General features: G+C 42.5%; 1 protein-coding gene across 1 annotated transcript; it reads right to left on the bottom strand.

Moving 5' to 3' along the window:
* Positions 1–960: 960 nt before the first annotated feature.
* itgb8 (integrin, beta 8) lies at positions 961–23082 on the bottom strand. The gene is made up of 15 exons (XM_014967126.2): positions 20218–23082; positions 18654–18739; positions 16568–16739; positions 16352–16458; positions 15929–16068; positions 15252–15417; positions 14269–14427; positions 14063–14158; positions 13821–13913; positions 12897–13037; positions 10491–10911; positions 10156–10378; positions 9918–10021; positions 4309–4472; positions 961–2737 (listed from the first exon to the last, which is right to left on the bottom strand). Exons 1-15 carry the CDS (start codon positions 20303–20305, stop codon positions 2609–2611), a joined length of 2289 nt encoding a protein of 762 aa, XP_014822612.1. The 5' UTR covers positions 20306–23082; the 3' UTR covers positions 961–2608.
* Between the last annotated feature and the right edge of the window lie 533 nt (positions 23083–23615).

Below are 23615 nucleotides of genomic sequence, written 5' to 3'. Positions count from 1 at the left end.
GTTTCTTTTTCTCATTAGCTTAGGCATGTGGAACAATGTAGTACTACTTCATAACTTGAGGTCAGACAGGGTTGTATTGCAACCCCTTCAACTCAAAGAGCAATAAAATCTGTTTAGCATTGGCAATGTTACATTACCTTTTGAAAAGAAAAAGAAAAACATATCAATTCCTGCTTTCTTTTTCGTTTTATAAAATTCTCCTGTAGGAGAATACTGTTGTGAGAATACTACTGTTGTGATGTTTTAAATAGAATTTCACTTCCAGTTTTGGACTTAAAAATAAAGAACATGACATTTTAGAAATAAGAGGAAGGATGCATTTTCCTTAATGAGATGTTGCTATTCACAGAAAATGATGTAAAACATAAGTGCACAGTTTTTAACTGTAATCACACACACACACCTACACCGACACACATATCTAAAAATATTACTGGCACTTTTAGTAGCATTCTGTTGTGGACATTCGATGCAATTATTCCACAAAAAAGCAAAGAACTGCTGCAAAAATCAAAATTTTCAAAATGTTTTCAGTAATTTTTAAGAATCAGTTGAGGCACAGCTTGCAAACTAAACTAGATGGAGCATGTCGATATTGCATAGAAATAGTCGTACAACGGCACCATGAGGAACCCCACATGCCAAATTTTTGTTCAGAGTTATAAAAGACAAAATCATCGAAAAGCAGCAGAAATTCTCTCCCAAGTTTCTCTATGTTATCAATCGTGTAAAATGCAGAGTTGACATCCTCTAATAGTTTCTGATACATCAGTGTTCAGATGCCATTCGGAGTCTAGATGGTAAGATATATTGTTCTCCGTAATTTGAATTATGGTTACCTTGCAGATCTAGAAAAAAAAAAATTAATAGGCCACAGTTTTGTTACAGGTCTTTTGCTTCATAAAGACTATAATATGATTCCAGATGTGTCCTGCACCTTTCACAAAGAATTTGAACAAGTTAATTCAACAGACATGTTTTATTTTGAAAAAAAACAAATAGAATTACTAATTTTTGCAAAAAATGTTTTTGCAGTAATCAAACACCTATTATAACCGAAACTCATTGGATTCAGATGCTAAAATTAAAATCAAAAGATGGTCATTATTATTATTTTTTTCACATTCAGATAGATATTTGACATGGTAAAGACTTACTTATATAAGGCTACGCTGTTTCATACACATACACTCAAGTAATGACTAAACAAAATCTTGCACATTTTATTGTGATAAAAATAGTCACACGCAATAACTTATAACAAATCTACCAACAAAAAGTGCTGTTTTCATGTAAAAACTCAGTACCATATTAGATGAGATGATTAATAATGCTACTTATTGCTGAAACCTTCCGCAGTTCACTTAAAAACAAAACAAAACTACAGTATCTGTCTTATTGTGCAGCACTATTATGAGTTATAGGAGATCTCCTGTAACTCGATCAAAAATAAATAGTTATTAGTGTTTTAAACTTTCAGAAAAAGTACAACAGTACAAAAAAAAAAACTACTTGAAAAATTAGAAATTTGAGTAGGATTGAGCAAAAGCAAAAGTCTCAGGTAATCTCTTCTAGTGCATAAAGGTTACATAGATTCCACTGCTGTCCTCAGTGCCATCTGAGCCCATTCGTGTCTTAAAGCCTCAAGTTGTCCAGACGTTTTGGAAAATAGATCTTCAGCAAGAGCAGGAAAAAGTATGGCTGTGAGGCAGAGCTCACGCGCTCAAGTGTCCGACGATACATCGCTATAAATAACCGTTTTTGTCTTGCGATTATACATATCTTAAATATGAATCTTGGTCATTCTTGTTCCAGTGTTGGGTGGTGAATTTGTTACATCAGCTTTGAATGCACAAAGACGACCTCTAATGCCCAAAAGTTCACAGCTCTCCTGTCCCCGAGTGCCCATAGTTTTTCAGTAGTACAATGCAGCTTTCTAGTGCAAATTCATCCCGTAAGGAGCAGGTCAACACACAGAATAACATTAATCATCCATTACATGCGACGAAAAAAGGGGTTAGTAAGAGCGAGGAGGAGTCATTGGTGGAACAGTTAATGCAGCTGAGGTCAATTGTGTTTTCTAGAGGTCGTAGTACATGGAGTTGGCCACACGGGGGCAGACAAAGACAGAGAGACGGTGGAGGGGGAGCGATGCCTTCTAAAACAAATATGAACTTCAAACATGTAGTGTTACATTTTCAAATCATAAATAGAAACCAGAGGCACAACACACACAGACACTCTCACACTCATCCATGTGACAGACAAGTTGCTCTGCATATCTAAGAAAAGAGGAACCTTCACAATCCCTCTTTACCCTGCGGCCCCTCTCTCTGCTGCAGAGGAAGAAGAGGTGGGCGACTTTGTTTCATCTTGATTCAAAAGATACTGGCCACTGTAGTCAAAAAGTCTCCCATGGTTTGGTTAGTTCATATCAAAGAGTCTAATCCCCATTGAGGTTTTGGAGTCAAGTTTAGCATCGTCTTGTCCTTCAAATACAGTTTTCTTGATGTCTGGGAGTGTAGGGAGCAGAAAAGAAGTTTCCAGTCCAGCTCTTCTTCTTTCTGTCTTTGACGCGTTCCTTCAGACTTCAACCTTTGTGCCCTGGTTAGAACTGCCAGTGATCATCAAGAGACATCTTGGGAACCTGTATGTGCATCTCCACGGGCTGGTCCGGCGGACGGTCCCTCCTGTAGGTCACCGTTTTCTCATTGGTTGTAGGAATATATGAGAGATCCTGGCAGATGACAGAAACGCACAGTTAGCAAAAGTGTCCCACATCCCAGCAAAAAACAAAAACAATCAGTGCTTTGTAAAGGTCAAGGTGAGCCATAAACATTTTCGTTTCGTTACAACCACAACCTTCAGTATCGTGAAATGGAAATAATAGAGTAGCGTTTTTGTATTTAGCTCCCTTTTATAGATGCACCATATACAGCCTGAGCATCAGATTGATGTCTCTACCAGCTTTAATCATCAAGATATCAAGATTGTCTTTTCATGTTCTGTTCTACAAAAACTGTTCCTATTGTATTGTACTGTACTGTATTGTATTGTATTATATATAGAATACTGGTAAACAACTACCTGATAAAAATATGCAGCTGGAAAACAGAACTTGTTTTTTTCTCTCACTGATTTTAAATCAGACTATAGCTTTCCTTTCTTTTTTTAGGTCAAATAGGATTGCAAAAACATGCTTAGTATTTGGTAGAATAGCTTTTTAAACTGCATGGCTTGGGTCCAACACTATTTTTCTACAAACTTCTCACAAGCTGGAATGTTGCCCCATTACTCATGTCAGAAGTGGTACAGCAGAGTCAAGTTTGTAGACCGCTATGTTCACACAACACCCTTCAACAAATGTAAAGATCAGGGATTTGTGATGACAACTCTAAAAGTGACCTGAGTTTTTAATGTTTTAATGAAGTAACGCCTTCTTCTTCTATGAGTGGAGAGTCAGCCCATGTCGGTACAGGATTGGTTTAACGTTGAATCTTCACAAGCACCTTTTACACGGTGCATGTAAGTATCTGGCATCAGGTGTTGGACTGCTCTCAAAGAGTTATGCAAAATGGAGCAAATAATGAAACAACCTTTTCAACTTCCTGTTTGAAGCTTTTGCTGTCTGAGTTTCAGAGGCTTTGTCGTATGTTTTCTTAAATAACAAAAACATGAGATGTCGAATCTCTGTGTATTCAACAGCGGCCTCATTGAGGTGGACTTGAGCAACTTTCAGAACATCAGTTTTCTGTATTATGAAACACATAAGTGAGTAAATCGTAACACACCATCAGTGCTGTGAATTAAACTCCCCTTGAGAGTAATTAACATTAACAGAGCAAACTGAGGCTTCAAATACTACCAAAAACAAGTATACGCATTAAAGGGCCAAAGCAGAGAGTTCCATTAAACTGTTTTGCAGTTTTGCTATGAGGTATAAACACGATGATTCAAATCTCCCTTGAGCCAGGCTGAGCAATTTAAGCCCACACATCCTGACAACACATCTCTTCTGCATCTCCATATTTCTTCAAACCCGTGCTCCTCAAAGGTGCTGTATGTCAGTGCAAGGTCAAAAATCCGGGGAACTTTAGATGCTGAGCAGGGAGTTGGGAGGAAATGTTAAAAACAGCTGTACCCCACAGAGCAGACTCAAATTTCTCCGTCTTCAGTGGAGGAAAAACTCGTTAACATACATTTTCTCTGGATTGAAGGTCTCCCTTACGCCTCTCGGGGCTCAAGGGACGTAGGGCTTCCCCTCAATTAAAATCCTGCAGAAATGAGAGATGATAGTTGAGGACTAACCTTTCCAGTGCAGTGGTAGCCTAAATCCGCACCAGCGCCCCCTCGTGGCATGACTTTCTTCTGCAGCAGCAATCGTGACACGGCCACCACCACGAGCCCACACAGCACCGTCAGGGCGCACACACACAGGAAAGTTCCAACCAGCCGCCCACTGCTGACTCGCTCTGTGGAGGGACACAACCAGCACATTAGCATTCAAATGGCTTCGCTGTAAAGATCTAGCACTAGCAAAAAAGATGGAAATGAAATGCATTCCTCTGTAGACTTTAAATGCATACTGTATGCATTTACAATTTCTGGAAATGAATCTCAGTAAGTTTGAGCTTTTAGTAATGTGCTATTTGTCTATGATTATTTGATGAACTTTAACACCAAGAATAGTGTGCACATGTTTGAATTACTGCTGGGTTTTTTCACTGATCCAAACAGGATTAGATTAACACTAATTCTTGGTTAAATGTCCCTTTCCTAGTTGCAGGGAAAACAAACACTTTTTGTACCCACCAACAAGTTTCTGAAAACATTCTGGACTAATTCTGGATATTTGTATCCAGAATATTCCAGTTTATAATAGTTTTGAGCCTTAGTGATTTCTGCGTTGTTGCCAAACATCCGGTCAACTTTAACACGGTGTTCAACTAGAAAACGATCCCAAATACACATCAAAACTAGTTTTTGAATAGAGAAAGCAAAATGCAACTCTGGAGTAGTTCAGATCTAACAGACATTGAAACTATTGACAGTATTTAAACTTCAAACAGTGTTGTGCTTCATGGCTTTCTTAAATAACTTGCTTGATTCAGAATACCTATAAGGTTAGAAATTCCTCTGAGAAATTTTTCTCAGAAGTATATCTGAGAAAAGCCATATTTGAAAATAGCTTCAGTTCTTCAACGCTTTACATCCTCTTTGCTCCATAACAACTACAAGTGACAAGTCCAAGAGTGATTTCGTGCTTAAATATCAACTTCAAGAGCTTCTATTTTGCCATCTGAAATTTTCCTCTTCCTCTTTGCTGCTTTAAAAAGTTCATGCCTTTTATCCCAAAGAAGACACTATTTCTGAACCACTTTCTGTTCCAATTAAAGCCTTTTAAATGCTTGGCTCAGCAGACCCAAAGCGTGATCTACCACCACCGTACTTGACAGCTGGTTCAGTGTTCTCAGCTGTGAAAGTCTTACAAATAAGGAAAACAAAAAAGTCTTGTATTCCACCGTTTCTGATTATCTAGAGCAGAAGGTAAAACTGAGTCTGTTAAGCAAAAGCATTATTTTCATAAGAGAGTGTGAAAAAGTATCAGAAGAACATGCATCATACTGATCTGATCCTGATAAGGTGCAACGTAAATATTACAGAGCACATTTATTCATATATATCTGCATCTGGATCATGCATTTCATGAAGACAAATGAATAATTAGTGTTTAAATTAGTATGTTTCTGTGAGCTTTCAAATAAATGAAAAACATCAACTGAAATAAATCCTAAAGTGATACACTACAGACACCCAAATACACCTAAAACCACACACACACACACACACACGCACACACACACACACACACACACACACACACACACACAGTGCTCAGTCAGAGGCAGCTGTGCCAGTGGTGCTTTGCTGAACATTTAGCTGGTTGTATGTCTGCTGGGGAGCATGTGCGGATGACGAGCTGATCGCTCCAAACAAAGAGTCCAAAGAGCGCTCTGACATTTTGTAACTGTGTTTCCATAGAGACCTGGCTCCTGCTGCACCCGGGGAGCAGTGGGTGTGAACGGGAAGAAAGTGTCCCGTCGGGCTGGGGAAAAGGGGGGGAGACGCACAATGAACAGTCCTGTTCCAAAACTTTGGAAGGCGGGGATGAACTGTAACACTTGGATGTGCAACATCATGTGCGCGCAGATTAGGTGTGTGTTTGTGCATGAGAAACTAACAAAGTGAGCTGGAATCTAAAAAGAAAATGTAAAATACAGCTGTAGCACTGACAGCCGGCCTGCTGACTCCAATCCACCAGGGTGTACTGGAGCAGCCGTGGTAGCAACGGAAGTGACCTCGCAGGAAAGCATGTGTGTGTGTGTGTGTGTGTGTGTGTGTGTGTGTGTTTACATTGTTCTGGTCTTTTGCTAATGTGAAGCTGAGCCTGACCGGAGTGCGAGTTGATCTGAAACTGATACTGACAGCTGTCATTACCGAGCAAATTCAAATCTCAGACATGTTAAAGATTCAGACCAAGCACAAGCCTGAAGTCAATTTGAAAATCTTGGTATATAAAAATGCTGCTAGTAACTTAGAAAAAGATAACAGCTGTGAAAAAAACTAAATAAACAACAGATTTCACTAGCTGGAAATACTGAAGATAGTGGTAATAGCTCCTCTTTAGCAGATGAAGCTTAAATTAGCATTCATTCATTTTAAAATTGCACTGCCTCATGTTATATGAGGTACTAAATAAAGATTGTTGGGATACATTAAAGTGTCCCAAAGAGTTATTTTAACGATCCCTTAAAGCTGATGTCTTTAAAGCAAGAATGATTAAATCTTAATGAAATGATAAATCATACCAGTGGAAATTAATGTAATCCAGAGTTGCAAATGGTAATTTACATTTGAATTAGACTGAGTATATCTCAAATTGTCCAGGTCACGCTGCACTAGAGCAAGCCCCAAATTATCACTCTTCCACCACCGTGCTTGGCAGCTGATGTCACACATTTGTGCTGAGATAATGCGATGCGTTTAGGCTAAACTTAGCACACCGTGTTGGGGCCAAACGTCTCTCTAATTTGGTGTCGTCCATCTAAAGAACTGGTGCAGAAGCAAATGGAAACCCTAAACTGTGTTGCTGGTTGTTTTCTTCTGTAAAACCACTCATACATCTGTACAGTTTTGGATTTCACGTCCAATCTGTAGCAGGGAGACTCCGACACGTGGCTCTTTTGTAACGTCTATTTGCGTTCCGCTGTTCGATCTCTGGATGAACTCGCGTGGATATCCACCTCTGGAAAGACTGGCAGCTGCCTTGAATGTTTTTCACTTGGGAGAGATATTTTTCATTGTAGAATGACAGACTCTACATTATTTTCCAAATTGCGTTAAAATCCTTCCGAGTGTGAAGGGCAGCCAGAGTTGCTCCAGTAAGACTGCGCCTAGATTGCCTCTACGATTGCGCTGCACGTGGTGGGAGGATGTCGGAGTGACTCTGTGACGTTAGATTTGATTTGTTCTCTTCGTAAACTTTTGTTCGGAAATTTTTCTGTCCCGAGGCATTGTTTTTTTTTTTTTTTTAATGGCTATTCCCTCCAGATTTGACTCATGTTGCTACAAGAATTTTTGCTTTCATTTTTTTTTATCTTAGGGAAAGTTGGTATAATGAATAACCGTAGCAACCAGGTATGGTTTTCACAACTGGGAGCAGCTGATTAGCATCTCAAAAGCTCAAGTAATATGACCCCAATACCAGATGAGTTGAAAATGATACATTATGGATGCAGAGCAGTACCAAAGAGCAGAAATAAGGTGGAAGTTCAAGTGATCTCTTCCATGGCTCAGTGTGCTACCCACTGAGCCACCTAGTGCCCAAGTTACAACATTTAACTTCCCTTTGGGATAAATAAAGTATTTCTGAATTTAAATTAAGTCAGTTAATTTAAAGTATTTGATCAGAAGTAGGGCTGAAACGATTCCTCGAATGATTCGAGTACCTCGATTACTAAAATTCCTCGAGGAAAATTTACCTGCCTCGAAGCTTCGTTAATTTATGTTTTATTAGTTAGCGCAACGTGTTCCGGCCGGGACTTCATTTGCGTTGCGCGGAGCTCTCACTTCCGCCTCTGAGTTGTTGACAAAAGCTAAGTCTCAGCAGCATAAAGTCCAATCTTCAAGATTGGCCCTTGGGGATTTTATTGATTGATGATAATGCCCGACTTTTTATCGTTTTTTGGGGAACCAATAAGCATCCTTAAAATGACTGGGGGAATGCCTGGAGTACGGCAGCATTTCTCCTCCGGGGCTGCTGGTTGAAAGCGAACGGCGGGAAGAGCGCTGAGGTGAGCGGATAGCCTGAGCAGGGCGGGCGGCTGAGTAGCTGATGCTTACCGTGTAAATGTAGCTTTACCGACGAACCACACAATAAATTTCATATCCCGGTCTGAAGAAACGGGTGGCGGAGCGCATCGTACATGGCTGGTAGATGAGTTTCTGAGTGTGACCAGTGAAGGTGTCGTAAATATCCCGTATTGCTTCCCCCCGTGTTCGTCCCCCGGTCTAACGGTTCGTCAGTCCGCTGGTCTATTTCCTCCCCTCCACCCCATGTTCGTTCATTCGCCCTCTCCTCCCACTCCAGGCGGCATTTCCCGTATTTTCAAACCCAAAGCGTGACAGGTTAGGTGGCAAGGTGAGTTTAATTAATCTATTAAACTCACTGAAGATGAATACATAAACTAAAAGCTGGATTGTAGACATTTTTTATAAGCATATTTGTGAGCCTGCCTCTTTGTTATTAAATTCAATATAATTTCAGATTTTTCTATAACTTTTCTTCTGGTTAACTTAGAAAGTGAGCTATTATTGTTACAGGTTAGTTTTCTAAACTACAAAAAAGCAACTGTTAGGGATGCTCAAATGTGAACAATTGGACTGATATTGATATCTGATAGTAACATTGGTATTATGCCAGATTTACCAATATTTCATTTTATAATTTTTTTTTATCCGATTACTCGATTAATCGTAAGAATAATCGATAGATTACTCGATTACTAAAATATTCGTTTACAACAGCCCTAATCAGAAGCATACAGTTGTCCTTTTTATTTCCATAATGATGACATTATTTTTGTGATCCAGGCTTCTTGTTTACTTCAGATCTTTAATACAACACCTACAAAAACATTACACATTACTTATTAAGTCTGCAGCTGAACTCTTTCTTCTGCGTCCAAATAAACAATGATTGATTTTGGCTTTCGAAAGTTGATACAAAGAATTATACCAACCCAAACCCCATCCCTACTTCCAACATGATAGCGAATTTTGTGACTATCTTTCAGAAACTCTAGATGCACTGACGTATATAATCTGTTGTTGTTTCTAATATCAGGAGGAAGGTCAGTTAGATAGGAAATCTTTTGAAATGTGTGCACACAAAACAATGCTGCTCTATCCAGGTCAAACTCAGAACACCGTCCCACTGAGCTGTGTGTTCAGGAAAGCCAATAAGCACAACATGTGAGGTGAACACTAAATAGCTTTAAGTCCATGAAGTCCTCGGTGTTGTTATGACACTGTAACTTGAAACTGCAGCTTTTTAGCTTTAAAAAAACAAAACATGTCCCAATGTGTACAGAGTAACAACTACCCGATTTACGGTTATCTGAGTTTTGTCATAGCTTTGCAACATAATTATTGTGTGGCACTGGCTTCTTCTTTTAGCTCATCTTAGGTTATTGTAGCTGTTTATAGCAATATGAGGGGAAATTATAAGTTGTCTTTGCTGTGCTGAGCTGCACCTCTAAGAGAGACGACGGGTACTGATCTCAACAATATGTTAATTTCTGTTAGCATGCAGGAATTAAACATTTCTCCACAATCCAAGTGTCTACTTGTTGTACCTGAAGAATCTGTTTTGGAGCCGATATGAAGAGCGCAGGTGGTGTTGCATAGCTCCGCCTCTTTTTGGGAGAGACCTCGAGAATGATGGCAGTCCACACTCTTACTAAGAGGAAGAGAAAAAAAAAACTTTGAAAACAGACAAAACAAATTACCAAGTCGATGGTAGAACAGTTGGAAAAAAATGCTGCAGGAGTTTATTTTGTCCATTTAGGATATAAGTAGTAATTGACTAAGTACCAGGAGGATTTTGGGATGAGTTGGCAGGTAGGACATCTCTCACAGAAGTCTCCAGATCGTTTGGGATCGGTACACACACACTTGCCACACACACACTTTCCACAGCCGCTGCAAAGCAAGCCGTCTGCGGATTGACAGCTGGTTTCGGAGGTGGGACAGCTGCAACTGTCGCCTGTCCAGCCGACCTCGCACACACACTCGCCTGACACACACACGCCTCGGCCTGAAATTGAAAAGAGTCTCAATAAGAACTCGGGGGCATTAAAGGAGCAGTGCCTCATCTTGAAGTATTTGTGATTCAACTGGAAATGACGTGGAATGTTTTTCAACCTTACCTCCACACAGCTGTCCCTTCTCATACGGGCAGGAGAAGTCGTCCATTTCACAGTATTTCCCGTACACCACCCCAAGCCTGCTCTGCTCACACACACATTTTCCGCACTCGCACACTCCCCGGCCGCTGCAGTTCACATTTGACCCGTCTGCTTTGCAACTTCTATTTGGCTCTGAGCTCGAGTCTTTCATGTGTCCGTGATCCGGCCTCTGCTCCTGACTGACACCGTGGTGGCTTCCCCTGCAGGGTGACAGGTCGTTGCCACCGCAACGGCCTGTTGGTCCACATTTGCACTGACATTTAGAGCGGATGCTGATGACAGTGGACTCATTGTAGCCCACCGGATGCACCAACATTCTCACATCTTCATCTTCACCATCATCAGGACAGGAGCGTTGGCCAACGGTGATATTAAAGTAGACCTGCAAGGAAAGAGTAACATCCATCAGTTTACTATTTGCTGGCTCGACACCTTCTGAATGAAATTTAAGCGTCTGATTGCTCACTAATGGAATTGAGTTATGTATGTTATTCAATGTTCTAAAAGGCAGAAGCAATATAAAGTGCGGGAGTACTTTAAGAGAGGCATCATAAACGAAGGTCTGGGCGCCCTGTGAGCTCACTTACAATCCGCAGAGCAGGAGAAGAAGATTGATCTGGGGGCTGCCGATGACTCAGAGGATACATGAAAAATGACTAAGGGTTTCTAAAGGTTGAAAGCTCACACAAATCAAATCTACAGACAAGAATGAGAAGAACAGCATGTGCAATAAATGAACTAAATTGCGAATGCTGCTTCTGCACCTAATTTTAGCATGTCTCAAAAGCAGGTGCAAACTGGCACACAGTTTGCACCTTGCTCAATGTGGCAAGAGAGAGGCATAAATGCAACAACGGGGGGGCTTTACTTGTCAGTTATTTGGAACATTAAAAGAAGAGTCAATTAAAATAATACAACATAGATTAAAATATCCTCTAGGAAAGCAGAAATTGCAGAATTGTGGGAATACCAATACATTTTTTAATGGCAGCGCGCTGTTTTATGTCTTGATGCTCTGAAGGAGCAGAAAAGCTGATGAAGATTATGTTTTATAAGCTGCACGTTACACAAATAGTGTGGGCAAAATATGTCTGCATGGGGCAGACTAATGGTGCTGGACCTTCTTTAGGCAACACATCAGCGCTAATACCTCCACCGCTGTGCAGTCCACACTAGACACAACACAAGTGATAAAACACTGTGACACGTTGTGCTGTGACATGATGTGACTCAATATTCTGTAGGTGTAATACAACACAATTCTGGGCAACATAACAAAATACAATACATAGCAATGCATTTTGGGACTTCTAACTCTAATATCCTTGTGGATAAAGTTGTGTTGTTGAATGATTTACTGGATAAACATCTTAGCACTCCGATTGTGAACACGTTGAATGCTGCCTGCTGATGCATATTTGAAGCAATTCAGTTTCACTGTAGGCCTGGAATAATTATGTAACGAAAGGGAAATTCTCAAACTCTTTTGTTTTTTGTTTTTTTTGTACAGCACAGAATCGGGCATAATGTTCGGTTAACAAAGTAAGCTACAATAAAAGCTGATTCGGGACAGCACAAAACTTTCCCTTGTTGATTTCGGCTGAAGATAATCCCTGAATACAGGATGTTTAGCACAGTGTACAAACAACGCTTCACTGACTGGAAGTCTTTAATAAAAACCCAACTACAGTAACAGTAAAACTCAGAATAATTATACTGCTGTTGACTATACATAAAGATTTGAATCTACAGTCAACCTCTCTTGATTTTTATCACCCTTCTGGTAAATTTCGGTACTTTCCATAATACAGCGTAATCCACCCAAGGATGAAAACGCTGGGCATTAATTTGTGCACAAAGGAGTAATTATGAGGCAGCGAGTAAGCACCTCGGTGTTGGACGGAGAACACCAAATCTTTTGGTGGGAACAAATCTTAGGGAGCAAGTAGAAGAACAGAAGATTTCTCAGAGGATATACAAATTTTTTTTTTTTTTTTCTGACAGTACCATTCAAAACTACTACAGCAAAAAGCTCTGTTAAGAGTACAGAAAGGAGCTTTCTGAGCAGGTGTTGGACCCGGTATCCAGAGGAGTCTGTTTCTAAATATAAATGCTCTACCTGCCGGCATTAATGCTCTCATATCGAGCACGGTATAAGGGTTACTATAAGAAAAGGTCATGGAATCACATGGGAATGTTTCCCTGTTAAATAGAGGTTATAATCCGCTCAACTCGGATTATTTACCAAATCTCTTCTGTCGCGTAAAGCTCTCAGTGATGTGTTTGTATGTGCTGCTCTGGATGCCTCCTTTTAGACATTTTTCCTTCAAGTACGTGATAATGGCTCATTTGTTTTTGTGTGTTTACCGTCTGGCCTGGCTGCACCCCTGAGCAGCTCTGGTCCTTGGCAGTGGATCCGCGGGGACAAATAGGAGAAACAGACACCCAGTACCTGCTGACTGCCTTGTCCTCCACTGACACTGACACCGCCACCTCGGACAACAGTTTCTGCGGAGAGCAAAAAAACAGGTGAACCGGCAGCAATAGGTTAAGGTCCGAAGTTCGATCATCCAAGTTAATTTGATGATTTAAATCAAGGTTAAGCTGTGAAAGCTTCCTTATTTCTTTTTTTTTTTCTTCCTTGCTTTCCGTCTCATTGAAAGACTTCTGAGGACGAGGAGGTGGGGCTAAAAATAGCATCTTTGTGTCTGTCCGGGATTAGGACACATGGTTTCCGTAGGGATCTGATAGCTTTTATAATGGAAGCTTCTGTTCAGGCATCGCTGCTTGTGTGCATGTGTGTGTGCGTGTGTGTGTGTGCGTGTGTGTGTGTGCGTGTGCGTGTGTGCCTGAATGCATCACACAAAACCCAGATCTGTGGATTCGGCAGACTCGGAGCAAACAATGGCCTGCTTTGCCGCTGGCGAGCTTATAGCCCAGAGGCTACTGTCATTTGAACCTCCTAGTCTCACATACACAGACTCACGCACACACAGACACACATGCGCGCACACACACACACGCGCACAAGGTCAAGCATTTTTTAACCTCTTCTTATGTCTTTTTATTTTTTTTTTTATTTTCTGTTTCATCTGCCGAGACAAAACCACAAACTTCTCCCTTTGTCAAATTTCCCACGTTCTGAAATATGAGTCGATGAAAACAAAACACACATCACAAAAGCATTTCTAATGTGAAGCTCTTACGCTTCTCTACGGCACTCGCACCTTCCTTTGATGAATGAAAGAGGACGGGGATTTTTAAAGAGAAACCACAGGCGGACGATTTTACCTTGTACGCATCTACCACCAGATCTATGAGGTTCGGCGCCTGAAAGAGGCCCAACTTTCCCAGGATTGATCCAGGCAGCAGCTTCACCAACTCCTAAAGAAGGAAACATAGCTGGAAGTAATTTCTTATCCGAATCTTATAGTCCGAATCAGATAAGGTGCTTCATTATGCATACATGCAATTTTTTCTTAAGTTTCTGTGTCAAAACAAAAACAAGTAAATGGTGTAGTCTCATTAATTACCTCATACCACTGGTACTGCATCTTCTCCACAGCGAAGATGGGGTAGATATGGTTTTCAAGCAGCTTGTCAGACAGCAGACCTAAACTGGGATGGTCCTGTGAAGGAGATGTTTGCAGGAAGGAGTTTACCCACAATCCTGGTGAAGCGATGAGTAACCGCAGATTTACAGATTAACAGATGTATTTTTAAAAAATGACGTTCCCACCATCTTTGTGCTTCCAGTGTAAACGTTGCTGTCCAGGTGACACCGGCCGTCGTGCGGCGTTACGATCCCAGCCAGCCTGCTGTCCAGGGCGAGGTGAGACGGCTGGTCTGTCATCAGGAGCAAGAGGCGCTTTGCCTCTGGCCGCCAACCAACAGCACGCTGCCAAAGAACAAGAAACAGAGGTCATATTTAGTCACATCGCCAGAATTAAAGAACTCTTTGGAGGAAAACTCTGCGTTGGACGTGAGATAACTCATATACATGACTGAATCTGGGCAAAGACACACTGCACCCCATCTTTTTTTATTTATTTATTTATTTTTTGGAAACGTGATTGCTTTATGACAAATATCACCACATCAGCTCTGTTTCTGGAAAGCCGTTTCAGAAATTCCCCCCATTGTTAAAAACTCTTAAATCACTCCTTATCGATACAGTCACAGAAACTGATGTGGAAAACTCTGCGGGCTTCTTATTTTAAGGATTTACAAGTGCGGTTGAGGGAAAAAAATGCATATTGAGGCAGTTTATTCATCTGAACTGCATTAGTTTCCTCGATGATAGGGCCTCGCTGCAATGCCAAATTTAAGCAAAAGCAGCAGAAATCCCCCCCCCCATTATCAGTCAGAGTGGCTGTGAATCATCAGAGACAGTGTGAGAAAACGGGACCATGTGTGCACGTTTGTGTATTTGGCGAAACTCACTGAGTTTATAGTATGCATGATGTAATGGAGAGTCTATTTCTGAACGTGACCACCGCCGGGGTGACTGAAATCTTGCCTCCTGCTCCCCCCCTCCATTCACACGATGTGACTCAAAGCCCCCCTGCAGTCGTTTTGTGAGCCTCGGTGACTGTGTGCAGTGGTGTCGCTACTTAAATGGGATTCCTGCAGCAACACGCAGCGCTGAGTCAGAATGCCTCCAATTGTTCCAGCACAAATGCCACTCTCAGGGTCAGACGGCTGGCTCGGCGCGTTACTCACCTGGCAGACAGCGGCCTGCAGCATGGCGTCCAGTCCTCCCTCGGGCGTGTCCACGTTCGCGGAGATGCGCTGGCGCTTCATCACTCGCGTGAACTCGCTGATGTTGCCGGTCATGCTGAGGACGTGGTGGAAACCGTGGGCCGGGCGACAGCGGATCTGGTATTCACTGGTGAAAAAAAAACAACAAAAAATAAAACTCAATGAGATAAGTTTTTATTTACAGCTTTTAGGAATATAGCGTCCATCAATAAAATCGAATCAGGTAATTACAACAGGGACGTTGGATCTAACGTGTCCAATGTTTGGAGGTGTCTTTTCGAGTAAAGTGCCTTGACGTGACATTTTTAATTTGACATTTACTTGAGAACATAATAAAATATTTGATTTATTTGAACTCAATCGAAGAATTGACTCTTTATGCTTTTCCCACTGAACAAATGTACTCAAATTAAGGCATGTTTTTTCAAAATATTCCAGAGAGAGATTATGCTACTGCAATAAAAAAAAAAAAAAGCAATATTTTGAGCACCTCAAGATTTGGAGGGAATTTTAATAACTGAATTCCTTGCACATGACTCTCCTTGTATCATGAAAATATGGATGCTATGTAGGATAATGAGGTACATTTTGAAGTCAGACATTTCTAGATAAGACGAATGACACATTCTCCTCTGTACCTGCAGGGGTTGTCGATCTTGGAGGGATGGACACTAATGAAAGGAGAGACAGGTTTGTCCACAAATGAGCCAAAACCTAGCCAAAGGTCTGAGGTGTGTTGCGTCATCCGTAGGGACAGTGCGACGCCCACCGTCTTGAGCTGCAGAACAGAAAAGACAAAGGAAACGAGCGTAAGCGAATAAGGAAGGAGATATTGAATCAAAAAGAACAACAGAGACAAATGAAGTAGATAAAGAGGAAGGAAAAGCCTGAACAAGAAGTAGAACAATAATTTGTATTTCCCTAGTTCCTCTTTTTTTCTTTTTTTTTTTTTTAAGGAATTTGTGTAAACTCAGTTCTGAAATCAAAATTTTTGGTGATGAATCACTTTTTCCCCCCCACACAAGAGCAGCGATAAAACGACTGACAGTCCACAAGCCTACATGATCAAGGTTTTCCTGCATGGAGGCCGACACATCCACCAGGTAGTAGAGATCCACAGGATAGCGCTCCAGTTGTTTCACGGCTACGACAAAACTGGCCTCTGAACCTGGACACACACACACACACGGTGACGTGCAACAAGAAACAGTGAGAAAACCGTGAAGTCACTTCGGTTTAAATGAGACACAAAATGCAGAGTTCCACAGCTCGTGTACCTGGCCGGAGGGTGATGCTGATTTCCCGTGGGGACACTTGTGTGCTATTCAGCGTGGCGTCGACCTCCACTTTGACGTCCGACCGCTCCATGAACTCAGGCCTGCAACCTCTCCTGCGAAGGTTGTCCGGCAGATCGCAGCGATGGCTCTGCTCAGTCCCGTGCAGGTAGTCCTAGGGGCCAAATGTGTGCAAAGATTTAAAAAAAAGTTTCTGTCTTCATCCATTATGAGTATTCAGTGTGTAAATATTACATTTGTTGAGGGAGAACAAGCTAAGACAAATAGCAAAGAATGCTTGGGTATCTCCTTTAATGATTTGCTGCGGAAATTTATGCTTGGGTTTCCCTCGTGGATCTAACATAATCCATGACAATGGATTCATAGAAAGATGGAAGAAGTAACAGAACCACATCCAGTATTAGTGGGTCTAATCTGACTAAGCGGGAGTAAAAGCTGTCATAGTGAGGTGGAAAAGTTTTCATTTTCTTTGTCAGTCTTTCCTCAGTTTCACTCCTCGTCCATTCACAGCAGCAGTGTCACTTGAACACACCGTTAACAGGATGTGGTTTCACTTTACCTCTGGTGTTCGCAAGGTGCGTTGGTGATGGCAAACTGAAACCACTTTTACTACCATTTACCTTAGTTTCATTTTCTATTTTGAGCCGTTTTATTCTGTTTGTATTGATCTGAGACAGAGGGGACCAGACATGAAAACCACAGAACACGTATTATTTAAGCCCTTCAATTGCTCCTCTTGAAGTACTGCCAGCTAATATGTAATCTCTCCTGTCTCCATAAAGATAAAACAATTATTTAAGCTTTTGAAAACAATAAAAAATAAGGTGAGAGAACACCTAAACTTGTCAGCTGTCTTGACCGCACAGCCCAACAGCGTCACGACTCGTAGCTTTGGAACGGATTACTAACATTTCGTACTTTGGCTTGTTGACTGAGACATGGAAATGCAGTACAGTGGCAGCACAGTTGTAAAACCTCACTGATGTATGTATGTGTGTGTGTGTGTGTGTGTGTGTGTTCACAGTGAGTTATTAACCTCCCATGGGTCTGATTTCAAGTGTGTGACGAGACCAACAAGATTGTGCAGGCGTGTAGTGGAGCAGCTTAATTACTGGGGGGGATTTCTACTAATGCAAGACAGAAGAATCCACCGGAGCGAAGCGTCTGACAGTCTACAGCGAGAGTTGAGACTCTTTCTAACTTCGTGACCATGAGCTGAACCTGAAAGCCAGACTGACTTCTGTTTATTTTTAGTTATCACTGACCAGCTCTTTAACGCCTAGAAGTTTCTGACGGACTTCCTGGGACTTTCCTTTCTGGGATAGGGCTGTAACTGCCTACATAAACACAAATTTGGATTTACATAAAAGCCGCTAACGCTTTGTTTTCAGTGAGCTTGTAGGAGGTTTTGGAGGTGATGTTTGAAGTTCCCTTGGCCCAACAACATGAATTCAGAGGAAATTTGGCATGGGAGCGCCCGAACACACACTTGTTGACATTATACTACTGCTGTGATGTCACTGCATGTGTGTGCGTGCGTGTGTGTGTGTGTGTGTACGTGTGGCTGCGTATACGTGTGTGTGCGGTAACTGGTGTGGCACTGGGAGGCTTTGGAATTTCTCAAAGCTGATCCAGGGGTGGGCTCTTTACAAGAAAGACAAGACAGGGAGACAGAAAAAGACAGATAGAGACAAACAGAGGGGGAGATGCGGCGATATGCGTGAGCACGGAGACTAAACACATGGATAGAGTGTGGCTCCGTCTCTGAGAAAATGTTCACACAGAGGCTGACGCGCTCGCACAGGTCACACAACGCAGACCGCTTTGGGGCTCAAACATACACATTATATTCTCATTTGTGAATGCCACGAAAGCTTTGGTGCGTGTCATCTGAAGGAATGCTGCTGAAAGGCCGCCACGTTCCCACTGTTTGCTTTATTTCTTTTTTTGTCTGTTACGGACAAGAGCACACACACACACACACACACACACACACACACACACACACACACACACACACACACACACACACACACACACACACACACACTTGTGCACACATTCCCACCTCCTGGAAACACCAAGCACATTGTGGTCCACGTTGCAGGCAATCTGCGCAAGAGGTGACGCTGGGCGACCAACACGCTCTGGCTCCTGCGGATAGACGGAAACAAAAAGGAGCAGGGAAGAATCTGCGATTAGCATATGAAGGAAACGTGTGAGTCAATACTCATTAGTCATGCGGCGAAATCCGTGCAGACGTTAAGGATCTCATATCCACTCGTGACGAGGGAAGAACCACTCTGCATCTCGCGTCGAACCATTCAGCACAAATTAGCAAGTGCACAGCCGTGTGGGAACAGGTGCCGGAGCTGTTGGAGTGGTTCCCACACACTCACACAGAGTAACTTTAGGCAGTGTTTTTAAGAAAACGAGAAAGAAAGGAAAGAGAAAGAAAGGAGGCATGTTGGAATAGAGAGCGATGAAAGGCACACCATTAACCCCATCATTCCTGTAGTGGGGTTAATGATTTATTAGAGTAATTTACCGGCTGAAATCCAATTTCCCGGAGCCATTTCTGTTAGTTGCAGAGCCGTAATGTGGGGCAGAGAAAGAATGTGGGTCCGAGCATCGCTAGCAGACCCATTAACAGGCTCTGACCCAATTAGGCACTTTGACCGCAATTAAACCCCCTTCAATGATTTAACTATTCATCCAAAATGATGGATGGCTAAGGGAAGCAGATCAGGCTTTTCCTGGCCGATACATTTCTTTAATGTTTAATTTGGAAGTTGCTTTTCTTTTTATTTTAACAACTGTAACGACCAAAATTTCTGGCGGACCTTTTTGTTTGCGCACCTCTAGCTGATGTGATTGTTGCAGCTGACGTTGTATTCCGTTTGTCTTTTACTGTGTCTGTTGTCTCCACTCAACACCCAGTCACTCAGTCAGGGCAGAAGCTTAGCTGCTGATTCTGAGTCTGACTCCGCAGGACGTTTCTTCCCTTTAAAAGGAGCTTCTTCCTTTCCACTGTCACCACGTGCTTGCTCAGCATAAAGGAGTCCAGTGGAGACTCGGTTGGGTTTTTACTTAAATTCAACTTGAACTTAGTTTTTTATTCCTTCTTTACACATTTTAAGGGTTCTCTGTTTAATTCTGATATTTTTTCTATTTCATATTTTTGCTGTATTTCAGTATTAAGTTTTATTTAAACTTATTTAAAATAAGTTTTATTATTTAAGCAACTGAATCTGATTGTACTGGACAATATTTAAGATCACATAGCATTGAATGTAACTGGAAATTAACTTGACTCTGAGGTTGCACTATCTGTATTGGTAAGAGCTTAACTTAGGCTGAATTGGATCCCATAAAGCAACATAGAAATGAGAAATTGTGTAAAGTACCTTGTATCTGTTGACCTACAAAACTGAATGGAATTTAATTAAAATGTGTTTAATTCACATCTTTAAGAGAGGAAAAACACTCCAATAATAAAAAAAAAAGTTTTATCTCTCCCCTACAGAGATGACAGACTGCGTCCAGAACGGATGCTGTGCAGTGATCGTTTGAGATGCCAGCAGTAATTGCTGTGATATTATGTCATTGGGTCTTAATGAGCCTCGACTCACCGCCGCTGGAAGCTGCTGCGCAGACAACGAACGCCACGCAGCAGAGCAGGAGGACACGCAGAGGACGGCTGCGTTGCCAGGAAGTCATCCTTCACACTCCGGGACGCCCGAGACGCGAGAGCCTGAACCGCTACTGGAGGTGGAGGTGGGGGCGGACCGGGTGACACTGAGCTCCGTGCGTCCGCCGCCGCGCCAACAATAGCCGGGACTGCCAGAGCGAGCCGCGGGACATTGTCTTTCACACACACTAACCTTCTAAATCCCGGAAAGGTATTCCCAAACCCCGACTCAGACGAGCTTACGAGCGCCCTCCCCCCTCGGACCACGGGAGAAAGGTGGACTGCGGCGACAGCTGGGGCTCGGGTCCCTCCATCTATTTTCCAGGTGTGCTGTGCGCTTCTGTCTCTCGGCTGCCCGGTGGAAGTCTCAGCCCGCGGGAGTGCAGGAGAGGGGAACCGGGGGACAAGAACAGCGAAGAAGCCGCTTCGTTCAGCTCAGCCGGCGCACTCCGACGTTGCTGACCGAACACATCACGCACTAAAATCCAGGAGAACGAGCGCGTTTTAACCACTGCACTGACTACCGATGTCATGGCAACGCGTTTATTCCGAGAGGGGAGGGAGCAGAGAGAGAGAGAGAGAGAGAGAGAGAGAGAGAGAGAGGAAGGGGAGATAGGCGATAAAGTGCTTTCTACGAGGAATTGCGAAGCGGTGCATTCCAGAGTGAACCGTGGCCTTGGACTGAACGGTGGTGTTTATGCTGCTTCTTAGGGGAGCCATTTAGCAGCACTGAGAGCTCCTGTGTTGGAGGGAGAGCCTAAAGCCTGGTGGGTGGATGAATGATGGAGGATGTAGCCAGAGCTCTTGCAGCGGGGTTCACAACCTGGCGTTCCAGGCAGAAGAGGTGGGGGTCTGTGTCTATTGTGCGGGGATTCCAATGACTCTGAGTAACCTCTCCTCTTCAGCTCAGCTCCAGCCAAATACTCACTGAAACAACACAGCATTTGGAGGCAGAGCAAAACAGACGAGAGGACAATAGCTTGTCCGCCTCGTGGTATTATCGTGCTCCACTCTTTTCTAAGTATGCCCAACAAAACAGGCACTAGCCAGCCCTAGACATAAGCGAGCTAATCATTACCTAAGCCACCCTGTCCCAAAACCAGTTGGGGTCTTCCGAGAGCACAAGGAATGACTCAGGAGTCAGATCTACAAATGCACATTTTCCCAGAAGTGGTGCAATAAGTGACTGTGCATTTATATTTAAAATGCTATACATGCAGGCAGGATGTGAAGACATTTTTTTTTCTGAGTAAAATATTTGAGAGGCGTCTGGTTCCAGACCACAATCTCCACTGGAAATATACATTCACCACCAAGGGAAATTTATCCTGTTGTTGTATTTTCTTGTTTTTCCTGCAATTCTTGTTATTGTCTGAGAGTCACAACTCACCAGTTGTCTAAATAACTGGGGAAAAAAAGCACAAACCTTTAAATACCACAGAATTTGTTCATAACTTATGCAGTCTGGAAGAGTTGGGCTTTGTTTTAGACGTGGAAAGCCGTAGTGACAAATTGAAGCAACGATTTTTCAAAACTGAGGTCTTAACAAATGGCAAAGACAAGGAAAAGTTGTTCACATGTTTTGAAGTAAAACACTGTACGAATTAAAGCTGGGAAAATAAACAGGACCAGCCCACTGACGTCAGAATCGAAGATGGAAAATGGATGTTTCTCACCAACCCCAACCTCCAAATTCAACATGGCTGACAGCTGCAGTGGCGAACCCTGAATTTGCACTTATGTCAGTTTGTATCTCGTTCACGTGGCTGACAACCTGTCCAGGAAGTGCTGGAAATAGAAACGAGACCATCCCAATAATACAAGCACAAGTGTGTTTGGCCCTAAGTGTATAGATGCATTCACTGTCGGCTTGTAAAATGCTATTAGCTTGTATTGTAAATATTATGTCCATTGAGTACAAATAAAGGCAATAGCTAGAACATAATTACTGTAAGTTGTGTCTGAAGGTGTTCACACATCAAATTTTTGATTTCATTCTATATTGGCAAATTATTGAAATATTCTATCAACTTTGGATAGTGTCTCTTTGAAGCAAGTATCAGTGGGCTTGATCTCCTCCTGTTTTTTTATTTTTATTTTTTATTTTTTGGCTATTTGGGATTATTTCTCTTGGGTAGAGCTACTTCATTTGCTTCACATTTACCCCTCAGCCTTTATCTACCGCGTTTGACCCCATCTGCCCCTCAGGAGTCTGGAGCAGAGCCTAATACGCCTCTCCTCTCAATTATTCATTTGTCAAATGAGGATTACTTGGACGGGGGGAGAGCTGAACACCTCCCAGTCCACGGTCCTACCAGTCACTCTCAATTATGATAATGAAGAAAACACACAGCACACTGTTTTCCCGAGTGTGTGAAAGATCCCTGTGAAATCCGCAGACCGTCTTTATCCGGATTCCAGACCAAGTTTTGTCCTCTTCTGGATGTCGGAGGGGAGTGGAGGGAGGGAGAGGGGGCTCTGGAGGGCAAAATATGGATGCTTTCTCTGCTGTGCAAACTTGATAATGGACTCTCGCGTAAACAGATCCCTTACCTCTGTCAATGCTGGTCAGTATCAGCATCCTAATGACAGCCGATGTAAACCTGACACAAAACACTCCTCCACTGTAGTCACTCCTCTCCCCCTCGTCCTCATCTCTTTTCACTCTGCCCTGCACCCCTGTGTTTGTGTTAGCTGTTGGCTCGACTTTCCATCACGCTGGTCTGGTTTCATCGCTTTCCAACCACACATGCAAATACACACCCATACAAAAACATACATATGCACCACAGTAGTTCTTACCCACTTTTCAACCAAACACCTGCCCGGTTTTTCTGCTCGCCCTCCCCCCAAACCTCTCCTCAAAGCTCCCTCCCTCTCAGTGGTTTTCAAGAGTCTCGACCTCCCTTTGGACTCCCATTCTTTGGCTAAACCGATGTGGGGACAAAGCGGGGGTCAGAGGTGAAACATGACCTTAATGGGGATTCCCAAACACAGATGCAATCTAACAACTGCAAGCACACACAGTGACTTTAACTTTTCGCCGTTGTTTTATGCGAATATAATTTTAAAGGAGGGCATTTTCTCTGTGATTCAGTTACAGACACAGAAATCTTGGTTCCCCTGCTGTGGCAAATGTCAATATGCGTTATAAAGTAGTTTGAAATCCCCTTTGAAAATCAAAATATCATCTCCCTCCCACTCTTTACCACGAAGCCTATTTTATTTCAGTCTAGGTTTGTGTCACCTGAGGGGGAGAACCTCAAATGGCATTCTTCTGCATATCAGAGGTTTCCGTCGGTGGAAACCAAACACAGAACTGAGATCTTAAACGACGTA

Source organism: Poecilia mexicana, unplaced genomic scaffold (genome assembly GCF_051168715.1).
Source record: "Poecilia mexicana isolate PSO_F unplaced genomic scaffold, ASM5116871v1 scaffold_11, whole genome shotgun sequence".
Lineage (NCBI taxonomy): Eukaryota > Metazoa > Chordata > Actinopteri > Cyprinodontiformes > Poeciliidae > Poecilia > Poecilia mexicana.
This window is presented reverse-complemented; position numbering and strand designations above follow the sequence as displayed.